This window comes from Chlamydotis macqueenii, chromosome 6, assembly GCF_036417535.1.
Source record: "Chlamydotis macqueenii isolate bChlMac1 chromosome 6, bChlMac1.mat, whole genome shotgun sequence".
NCBI classification, from domain to species: domain Eukaryota; kingdom Metazoa; phylum Chordata; class Aves; order Otidiformes; family Otididae; genus Chlamydotis; species Chlamydotis macqueenii.
This window is the reverse complement of record NC_141561.1, coordinates 32057975-32069118: the sequence shown is the minus strand read 5'-3', so window position 1 is coordinate 32069118 and position 11144 is coordinate 32057975. Positions and strand designations below refer to the sequence as shown.

General features: G+C 56.1%; 1 protein-coding gene across 1 annotated transcript; it reads left to right on the top strand.

Moving 5' to 3' along the window:
- The first annotated feature begins 178 nt into the window (after positions 1 to 178).
- On the top strand, positions 179 to 10797 carry LOC147600240 (coiled-coil domain-containing protein 63-like). The gene is made up of 11 exons (XM_086751191.1): positions 179 to 214; positions 5894 to 6057; positions 6206 to 6395; positions 6860 to 6979; positions 7147 to 7328; positions 7881 to 8050; positions 8526 to 8746; positions 9197 to 9271; positions 9687 to 9879; positions 10293 to 10490; positions 10682 to 10797. The coding sequence occupies exons 1-11, from the start codon at positions 179 to 181 to the stop codon at positions 10795 to 10797; spliced, it is 1665 nt and encodes a 554-aa protein (XP_086607317.1).
- The last annotated feature ends 347 nt before the right edge of the window (positions 10798 to 11144 follow it).

The following is an 11144-nucleotide window of genomic DNA, read 5'->3' as shown; positions in this document are numbered from 1 at the left end:
AGTATTGGGCCCAGCCCTGTTCAACATCTTTGTTAATGAGACGGACAGTGGGATAGAGTCCACCCTCAGCAAGTTCACCAACGACACCAAGCTGTGTGGTGCGGCTGACACACTGGAGGGAAGAGATGCCATCCATAGAGACCTTGACAGGCTGGAAAGGTGGGCCCATTATAACCTCATGGCGTTCAACAAGATCAAGTGCAAGGTCCTGAACGTGGGTTGGGGCAATCCCAAGCACAGATATAGGCTGGGTGGAGAATGGATCGAGAGCAGCCCTGAGAAGAAGGACTTGGGTGTGCTAGTGAATGAGAAGCTCAACATGAGCTGGCATTGCGCACTTGCAGCCCAGAAAGCCAACCGCATCCTGGACAGCATCAAAAGAAGCGTGGCCAGCAGGTCAAGCGAGGTGATTCTCTCCCTCAACTCCACCCTGGTGAGACCCCACCTGCAGTACTGCATCCAGCTCTGCAGCCCCCAACATCAGAAGGACACGGACCTGTTGGAGCGGGTCCATAGGAGGCCACAATGATGATCAGAGGGCTGGAGCGCTTCTCCTGTGAGGACAGGCTGAGAGAGTTGGGGCTGTTCAGCCTGGAGAAGAGAAGGCTGTGGGGAGACCTTATAGAGGCCTTCCAGTACCTCAAGGGGGCTTACAAGAAAGTAGAGGAGAAACTCTTTAGCAGGGCCTGTTGTGATAGGACAAGAGGTAATGGTTTTAAACTAAAAGAGGGTAGATTCAGACTAGATCCAAGGACAAAGTTCTTTACACTAAGGGTGGTGGAACACTCGCACAGGTTGCCCAGAGAGGTGGTGGATGCCCCATCCCTGTAGCTGTTCAAGGTTGGGCTGGATGGGGCTTCTGAGCTACCTGATCTGGTTGGAGATGTTCCTGCTCCTTGCAAGAGGGTTGGACTAAATGACCTTTAAAGGTCCCTTCCAACCCTAATTATTCTATAATTCTGTTATATTTGTGCACACCTTTTTGTGCCCCTGCACGCCTTTTGTTTTGCGCCCCTCCCTGTGAGCTTTGCCTTCGCGCTGCTGCCTGTGCCCCTGCCTGCAGACCTCTACCTGCGCATAGTCCACATCCGCTTTGAACTTTTACGGAATCCAGATCAGCTTCATCTCAGGTCCTCAAATATACAGAATCCAACAGTAACAGACTATTAATATCTGGAGGATAATTGGCCATCAACAAGAGTTCAAGAAGTAATTTGTTGCAAGAACAATCAGGACAGGGCCCCTGGCAAGAAGGGGATGAGGCGCATGAAGGAGTGAGAGCCTGGCCAGGATTAGTTAAATGAATGGTTTAACTCTTGAGCAGAGGTGGGGCAGCCGGCTCCCCCACAGGAGGGGAGGCAACTGATTGCTGTGATCTTGCAAAACATCAGTTCCTGAGCGAGTGACAATAACCTGCAAATCCAGCCAGCTTGCAGAAATGGCAAATGGACCAGACTGCTCTGAACAGTCAATTCCTTCTGCAGAGAAGGGCTGCCATGCTGACGGTAAGCTGGGAAGGCAGCTATTGTTGGCATGAAGCTGGCCTGAAATCCTGCTTCAGAAACGTGGCAGGGCCAAGACAGGGTAGTTACTAGGTGACATGTCCTAAATCAACTAAAAAGGTTGCAACTGGCTTTGCAGGGCTGACTTTTCTCCAGGGAGACTGAGGTGGGGAAACCCTGCTGATCCATTTCGGGTTGTTTGTCAGTGCACTTTACCATCCCATACCATCATCTACTTAACTGGGCCTTCATGTCACTGAGCCAGAGGAGAGCAGGTGCTGAATCCAGTTTCTAGGCTGGTGCTGCCATTGCTGTTGGAAGGGGATATCCCGGAGTGCCCAAACCTCTCCTAGAAAGCCAAAACTGAGGAGACAGAAAGCTTTGGGGCTCTTCCTCACCGCATCACACCAGGATGGACCTGGGCTGCAGTTCCTACAGGCACATTTATTTCAGTTGTCCTGCTTTATTTGAGGCTTGTGGGCTCCCTCACAATCTTTCCTCCTGTGCCCAACCCACAGACCAAGTGGCCTTCATTAGATTTGGAAAAGATCAACTGCATGTACCTGGTCAGAACACCTGTACAGCAGTTTAATTAATTGCCTTTAAATGGTAAGTCAAAGTAGTATCCCTGAGTGATCTTCCACAGGCAGATCCTCAGCTGCCTTCAGCCACGTCCAGAGCACGTTCAGCAGGAAGGTGTTCTCAGCCCTGATCAAGAGCATTGCATGGGGGGGTAATCAGGAATGATTAATTGGAAATAGCTCTCCCCAAACAGGCTGTGCCTGCCACACTCTCCTGTGCTGCCCGGCTCTTCCCCCGCTCCCGTTGGGGGGCACGGGGAAGGGACTCCCCCCACGATGCGCTGCTTTCTCAGGCACAAATCACCGTCCCACCCCTCTTCCCAGTGCTCTCCGGCTGGATCTGGCACGGAGAGTTTCCAGCACGGCATCTAGATCTGCCAGCAGACTTCCCTGAGGGAGAAGGGGAGCTGGGACGGCACAGCAGCAGTTTATAGGCCCGGCCTGGCCGCAGCCAAGCGCCCCGCCGGACGTTCGGAGCTCTCGCATTGCGCACATCCCGCCCCTGAGGCAGACTGCCTCCTGCTTGGCTTTTAGGCTGTAAAATGGCCGTGTTCCTCCCAAACCGCCGAGGAACGAGCAGCCCTGCTACAAGTGTTACTTTGAGCAGCCCGAGCCGCCGCTCTCCTCCCCCTGAGCCCGGCCCCCGCCCCAGCCGCCCTTCCTCTCCCCGGGGCCCGGCCCCCGCCGACGGGGCCAGGCCTCCCGCCGAGGCTCAGGCTGCCCAGCCCGGCCCCCGGGCAGCTGGTGCGCTCCGAGCGGGCGTTTCTGACCAGCACAATCCTTTCTCTCCCCCCCGAGCTCAGAAGTCCCATCGCCGTCCCGAAGCGGAGGCTGTCAGCGCAGGCTTCCTCTGGCTGGGAAGCGTTTAAAACGAGGGGCCTGGAAAAACATGCACCTTAGCAAAGACAGGTAGCTTGGTGCCAGCAGTGCAGAAGAAACCCAGCTGCAGGAAATCGTTCTGACAGTTTCCTCTTCCAGTGAAGAGCTGCTACAGCTGTCATGCCTCTGCACAGGAACCGAGGAGGCAGCAAACCCACTCCTCTGCCCTTACTGAACACCCGTTACTCATTAAACTTGGAGCCCTGGGCCTTTACAGAGACCTCCCTGTCCCATCCTGCTGCCCGGCGGCCATTGCTGCTGTGCCCACAGGCTGTCAGGAAAGACAGAGCCAGAGGGGGAAACCAGCTACTTGTGTGCTCTTCTGCTGTCTCCAATGAGGGACGCGCCTTTCTGCGCCACCCTGCAGATCTGCGGTGTGAGGAGGGTGTCCTGCTGCGTGCTTGTAGGCTGCCTGGAATAGTTGGCTCTCATTTTGTTGAGATTTTAAGTGTTAAATAAGGAAAACAGGATCGGAGGTTCACAGTGTTGCTTCAGATGCTGGGCATGAGCGGCTTCTCTCCCTGAAGGGTGCCTGCCTGTCCTGGTTTTGTGCAGGGGGGGCTACAGTGGCAGCTTCTGTGAGAAGCTGCTGGAAGTTTCCCCGCTGGTGGAGCTGGCTGGGTCTAGGGCAGACCCACGGCTGACCAGGGCCAAGCTCACTGGTGACAGTGGTAAAGCCTTTGTGATAACGTTTTTAGGAAAGGGAAAACTAAAAAAAAAAAAAAGAAGCGGCAAAGGGCGGCGGGGTAGCTTGGTCTGGAGCAGGGCTACGCTACAACAGTTCTTTTGGTGCCCAGCGTGGGGCCGTGGCATGAGGGATAGAGATATTATTAACTGGGAGCCATAATGGGCCAAACCCAGGCTGAACTGAGCCACAGAGTGAAATGATTGTGGGGAATGAATGCTGCTCTGACTGTGGTGAAGGGATGGAGGGCTGGATGGTGTGTAAATTGTCCACTTTTCACTTGATGTTGTGATGATATTATTTTTATTTCAGTGTGGGGAATTATTTTTTGTTGAGGTGTCTACATTTTAATAATAATTCATAAATACGAGACTTGCAGAGGCGAGGGGTAGAATGTGCTGGTTTTGTGCAACGGGGGGTCCACAGCGGCAGCTTTTGGGAGAAGCTGCTGAAGTTTCCCCTTTGTCTGGCGAGGGGCAGGCAGACAGCTGGCCAAACAGCTGGCCATGGCCCAGCTCATTGGCGAAAGAGACAACGCCTCTGGGATAACGTATCAGAACAAACGGTGCCAAAGACCCAGGTTACGGGACAGTCCAAACACTGCCAAGGGAAGCAGGAACCGGTCACGTGAGGGTTTCTGCTTGCTGTGGCCATGTGGTCAGGGAAACAGCAGAGCACACGCTTCAGGGCTGGTTCTGGGGCACGCAAACCCCTTTGGTCCATGTAGTGTGAGCTCCCAGCACTCCCCATGGGGCGAGCGGGCGTACCCGGGCCACCCCCTCATCCTTCTTGGTGACGGTCCCCGTGGAGAACCTGTTCACCCTCCACTGTGATGTCACTGTAGTGGCAAGCGGGCCAGTGCCTGTTCCACAGAGTCTGGAGCAGTGCCGGGCGCAGGACAGAGCAGGAGCAGGCTCCCTGCCAGGCTCTGGCCTCTCCTGCTCTTCCCACTGGCAACGGGGAGTGTTCCTCAGGAATACCCGACTGACACCGCGGTCTCGTCCCTGACTGGAGGGGAATCGCAGAACCCTGCGGCGAGGTGAGCAGCGTCAGGAGGAACAGCGGAGCCCAGGTGGTCTGCAGTGGGGCTGTGGGAGGAGCAGCTTTGGGGTGAGGGATGCGGGGCCAGCCCCGTGCCCTCTCTGGGTGGAACAGCTCAAACCATCTGTTCTTTCCGTGCTTCTACACCCAGTAAGAGGAGGGTGTTTCGCCATGACACTACTGCATGTGCTGTGCTTTTATTCACTGCGCTGCCATCTGTGATGGTTTCCTCATGTCCCAAACAGGCGAGGGGGTGCTGAGGAACGGTTAGGGGGACGCAACCAGTCCCTTACTTGGGTTTCATTTCTCGCCTTGGCAGGCAGGCCTGGCGCTGCGGAGGCTACCTCGTCCCCTTCGCAAGGCGTCTGCAGAGCAACCGGCGGAGTTAACTGGAAGACATGGGCTCAAAGGTAAAAAGTGAAGCACAATCCAAAGGTGAACTTCTGCACAGGCGCTATGGAGGATCTGCTGTGGGCATCTCACCTGCAGAAATCAACGCCACGGTGCAGTGAGCTGCGCAGGCGCTGTGGAGCCAGGCTTTGTTTTGCCGGCAAGGTGTTGAGTTGCGCTGGGGCTGATTCTGCCTGACCTCCTGTGCCGGGAATGAGGCCGTGGCCTGAGCCTTGGTTGTCGGGGGAGGCAGGGTTGGGGAATATGGCTCAGCTGAGGACACAGGTCATGGTGCATCTGACTGCCACAGCTTCAGTGGAAGTTAGATTTCCCAGTAAGGAGTCCCGTTCCCCCAGCTAGGGTTGCAAGCACTCCCGCTCCGCTCCTGGGCAAAGGCATCTGGGTTCATTCATGTCCCCAGCACGGGTGGCTTTGATTCTGACTCTCGTGGTCCTGCCAGTCATGATGGGTGATAAAAGAGGTGACAACCTGCAGTCATCTGCCTGCCCTGGTTTTGGTTGCTGTTGAGACCTCCTTGCCCTGGGGAGTGCTGGTAGTGTGGGGGTGGGTTCCTCAAGAGCAAAGCACCCAGTGGACTTTGCTCTGAAGCGCATCAGAAAGTGCTCATGGAGTCAGTTTGTGTGGCTCAGTGTTTTAGCTGCTAATGAATATCTTGGGTGGCAGCAAAGAGCTAGAGATGGTGACAAAGAGCTGGAGGTGGCGGCGCCATTGACGCGCTGCCCTGTGTTCAGCTTTCCGGCTGCCGCTGCTGGTTGTGTTTGCTCACGTGACCAAACTCTCCCTCTCTGTGGCAGCGGGGAAGGCCCTCTTGGAAGCAGAAGCTCCAGGAATTCTCTATGAAGGATGAGGAAAAGCTGGCTGAAGCCGAGATCGGGAGGCTGCAGAAGCAGTTTCGGATAGCAGCGGAGAAGAGGAAGTCTTATGGTGCCAACGTGAGGCGTCAAATGCAGGCTCAGGAGTGAGTGCAGCTTTGCTTGGCTGCGTTGTGCTTGGAAAGTTCCCCCCTGTCAAGATCTGGGGACCCTGGCACTGAGATGGGGAGGGGTAAGGACCTGACGTGGCACTGCAGGTGGATGTGCTCAATGTCACTTCTTCCATATCTACAGAAAAGAAATGGAGTCGCTGACTCAAGAACACAAAGACGTGTCACTAATGCTGAGCCAGCTGGGGTCCCTGAGAAATGAGATGCTGGACAACGAGAATTATATGGAGCTCCAGTGCCTTTTGCAGACCAGATACCAGTATGATTCTCTGATCAGAGAGAGAAAAGCCAAGGTAGCTGAGCTGGACAACCAGGTAAGAGCGTCTGAACTGTTTCCTGGCTGAGCATGGTAGAGCAGAGCAGAGCCACAGGGTGAGCCCCGGGGCTGAAACTCCTCGATGTAAAACGCATTGAATTCAGGCCTTGGAATATAATGCTGCCTCCTGGCAAAAGACACATGACCATGAGGGCTGCTGTGCCTTGTTCAACGCCTGCTGAATTTCCCTCCAGAGGCAGCAGCATTTCCCTGGTGGCACAAAAAGAAACCCGTTCCTAGTTCACGTTGCTGGGTGTGCAGGATGGCATCCTTTGGGATTAAAGCTGCTTCTGTAATTGTGAGCTCATTAATGACAGGGTGGCTGTAGTTCAGGTCAACAGCGGGTGTTGTCTTTGGCTAAGTGTCCTGACAAGAGTCCAGAACTAGAGACGCTGATTATACTTCCTTTTTTTTTTCTTTTTTTTTTTTTCTTTTTTTTTTTTTTTCCGTTTGTGTGCACAGATACTAGAGCTGGAAGAAAAGATTGTGAGGCAACACCAGAGAGCAGGAAAGGGGAAGCAAGCGAAGAGTAGCACAGAGCTGCAAAAGCGGATTGAGTCACTGGAGATGTCTCTGAACACCGTAAGCAAACATCTTGCAGGCCATGCAGGCCATGTGCAGGGATAGTGCAGGGCCAACTGAAAATCTGTTGGGCTGTGTTTGTTCCAGACCTGGGCAAGGCCTTTCAGCAGAGACCTGAGCCGCCCAGGCCCGCACCCGCTTCCAGCTTTTTGCTTCCCTCTGCCCAGGTCACGGTCCATTTCGGTACTATCCTGACCAGAAATAACAAGCTGCGAGAAGAGATCGAAAGCCTGCGCATCCAGAAGGCCGTTTTGGACAGCTTCTACGTGAAGCTCCAGAAGGAACTGGATCAGCAGAGGAGAAGGATGAGCACTGCCCTGGAGCACTACACACAAGCCTATGAGCAGCGGTATGTGGCATTGCAAACCCTCTGTGGCATCCTCAGCAACAGCGGGGATGAGGATGGATATAAAGAGAGACTGATTGCAGCTTCAGAGAGAGGATTCACCATTCTTGTTGAGAGCTGGGTGCTAAGGGTTAGGTGCCTGGTCAGTGCAGGGACACGGGTACCTCCAGAGTGGTTGACTCCACCAATCCCAGGCGTTTCTTGGGATGGGGTGAATTGCCTCCCGCACGGAGCTGTCTCTTTCCTCTGAGTTCCACCTGAGCCCGCACGGGGGGATGCAGCAGTCCTGGAGCAGAGGACAGCCAGCTCCGGTCAAAGTGAGCCTGGCTGGTGCAGCTGGGTGCTGTGTCCCAGTACAAAACACAAAACCCCACCAAGAGTTATGTCCGCTTGCCGCTGGCCTTGGGCCAACACGGCTGCATCCACGTGAGGGCCGGGCAATGTGCAGAGCATCGTGGGGGCTTTGCTGGGTCAGGCACAGAGCTGCGTGGCAATGGCCAGGAATACAAACCCTTGTACCTACACATGGAGTAACCTGCTGCGCTCGGTGTGCAGGACGGAGGCTCTGGCAAACATTTCAGCCCTGAAAAAAAAGCACAGGGAAGAGACGGTGGAGCTGCAGAAGTGGGAGCATCTCCTTGACCAGGAGATGAATCTGAAAGACTTCACGCTCACCAAATTGACAGATCGCTCCGAGTTGGAGGAAGAGGCCAAAAAGGAAAAAGGTATCAGATGAGAGAAACCAGGGGCAACGGATTTGTGTGACCACAAACCAAGAGCCTGCGGGGTTGGCAAGCGGGCTGCTTATAGCACTGCACCCCAAAGGCAGGAGCTCTCCCCTGCCTGCAGGCTCCTTCACCCACCCTTTGCCCTGCGGAAGAAAAGGATGAGCAGTGATAACTGGCTGAGGGCCCCCAAAACCATGTGTCTTGGGGTGCGCGTGGGGGAGGGAGGGATGGGGAGGCAGGCAGCTGCCTCCATGGGCATCCATGGCTCCTTTTATCCTCCTGGGGAGGGATCCTCCTGTGTCTGCCCCATGTCCAAACAGACTGTGAGGTCCTTGCTGAATTTCTGAGTGAAACAAAGACACCTTCTGCCTGCCTGGCCCCGAGCACCCTGCAAAACCCCACAGCACACGCGTGCACACACAGGGGAAGGGCAGGCCAGGCCAGGCTCTCCATCTCCATCTCTCTTCCTCAGCCTTGAAGGCAGCCCAGCGGGGCAAGCAGAGCCAATGGGAGAGCGTTGAGAGCCGGGAGGTGACTTACAGGCACCTGCTAGAACTGGCAGAGGACGGGGACTTTGACCGGCTGGTGAATGACATGATCGCAAAAGAGGCAAAGAACTTTGCCAGCTTTGTCTATGTCTCTGAGCTGAATGATGAGTTGGACAGGATGCAGCAGAGGATCAAGGACCTCCAGGTCTGTTCCAGGCTCTTCACGCCTCCCCTTTCTCAGCTGGTGCTTTTGGGTTGGGGGTGGGTTTTTCCTCTCCCGTGTGTCCAGCATCACTGCCCGCAGAGGTGAACCCAGCTCACAGCCTGCCGCACGGGTGGGATGAGGGGAATGCAAAGGGCTGGCCAAGAATAGCACTGCAACAGACAGAATGCTGTGTTCGTAGAGCCTAAAATGTCTCAGTGCTTCTGCTGTGTACCGGGTCAAAAATACTGCAGTATCCAGGAAGGCCCGGAGCTGCCTTGCCTTGCCTGTTGTGGGGTCATCACCTGGCCTCCCGGCCTGGGGACACTGGTCCCCAGAGGGGTCAAGTGGGATGTCCCTGGTCCCAGGGCAGAGGGATGGTCCCTAGCCTCTCTGAGGTGTGTTTGGTGGCCATTCAGCCAGTGCCCACTCCGTGTTCTTGTGTTTACACAGAACGAAATCGCGGCCCTCGTGACAGAGCGGGAGCGTGCGGAGAGCAGCAGGCTTCCTATCCTGAAGGAGCTGGAGGTACAGCAGTCCAGATCTCTCTCTGCAGGGGCAGCAGACCCCTGTCTGTCCCGTCCTAGGGAGTCTGCTAGTCTGCTCCTGTCAACACTGCCCTGGCCAACAGCTGGAGTGGTGTGAGCAGAAAAAGGCCTTGCATCAGCTTTTGGTGGCCCTGTCTGGGGAGAGATGCCAGTGCATGGCGAGAGGGTGACTGCTGGGCTGCTCCCAGCCCTGGTCCTGCAGCCCCTGGGGCACGGTCTGCGTCATGGGGAGCTTGGGTTCCCCTTCAGAGGGCCTTTCCCCTACAGACACTGGAGCATCACGGAGTCTCTCCTGGGAGGTCTCCAGTGTCCAGACTGGAACTGGCTGGCACTGGGGTGCCAGGGTGGGGAGAGCAGGGCCCTGGCGTGACACCTACCAAAACCTTTGCTGATAGGCAGAACTACTGGAGAGGACTGAGGAAGCCAACTGGTACGAGGAGAGATGCAAACAGAGCAGCAAAGTCCTGGGCCAGCTCAAATCCAGCATGGAGGCCTTGTGCAAAGGAATGAATTACGACACGAGCAAGATAACGGAGCAGCTGGGAGGAAATGGGCAGATCACGGATCTGAACCTGATGCAGGTTTTGGGTACGTCGCAGCTGCTCCTCTTTCCCTGCCATGTGCCCGGACCTCGTGTGCCCACCAGCCCCTTGCACTGGGATTTAATTGCAGCTGGTTTTGTTTTTTTTCTTTTCCCCTGGCTCCTTCCTGCTTGGGTGTTCCCAGTGTGAATGTGGGGTGCCAACTTGCCAGCAAATTTGGGAGCTAACCCAGCTGTATAAACACCACAGCGGACCTCCAAGACCTCTTTCTGGCTCTGGGTGTGGGACCCAGCCCCTGGGGAGACAGGCTGCCTGACGCCACTGCCTCAGGGCGCTCAATGGAGTCCCGTGGCCACTGCCGTGATCGCGGAGCGCCGCGTGCTCAGCAAAGAGCCAGGGGTGGGTTTGGGCAGGGCCCTGGTGCAGGGGCCCTGTGGGACGGTGCTCTCTCCCGCCCAGGTCTCGTGGAGCAGGAGACCAACAACCTGCTGCTGCTGGAGTCCGAACTGCGCTACCTCTCAGCTCAAGGCTCGGATGCGGCCCAGCCCTTCGTCAGCCCGCTGCTGGGCAGCACGGGGCTCCTGCGGGCGATGGATCGGGCCCAGCTCTGCCCGCCGGCCCCCTCCCTGGACAGCACCAGCAGCGCCATCGACGCCTGTGAGTGTGTGAGGCAGGAGGGAGGGCCCGCGGCCACACAGCCAGCCAATCCGCAGTTCCCCCGTGGCTGCCTGGCCAATCCCCTGCTGCCCCGTGTCTTCCCCGGCCAGTCCCAAGCAGCCTGCCCCGCCCTGCCGGGTACACAGGGCCCGCAGTGCGGTGGGTGACGGGGTGGCCATTTTCTTGTGCAGTGGAGGTGCCGCTGGACCACGGCCAGCTGCGAGAGCTGATCCTGCAGAGCCGTGATGAGAAACAAGGCACGGCTGCTGGCACAGGCAAGAACGTGAGGAGACGCATGATGGAGTGAGAGCCTGGCCAGGATTAGTTAAATAAACAGTTTAACTCTTTAGCTTCCCCTCTGCTTCTGCTTCTTGAACATCGTTCCATCTTTCTTCTCCTCTGGAAGGAGCCCAATGCCGTCTGCAGGCTTCGAAAGCTCCACAGGTGATGCTCTGGCACACCTTTCACCCACCGCTGACAGCAGTGGCAGCCGGGGATGGGAACAGCTGCTCTCCAGCGGGGTGCCATCCCTCTTGCACAACACGATGTGCTTCCTGCAGCCAGGCACTTTGGTGAAGTTCTCACTGACTGGAAGAGGGGTAACGTAACCCCCCATTTTTGAAAACGTAAATAAGGAAGACCTGGGGAACTACA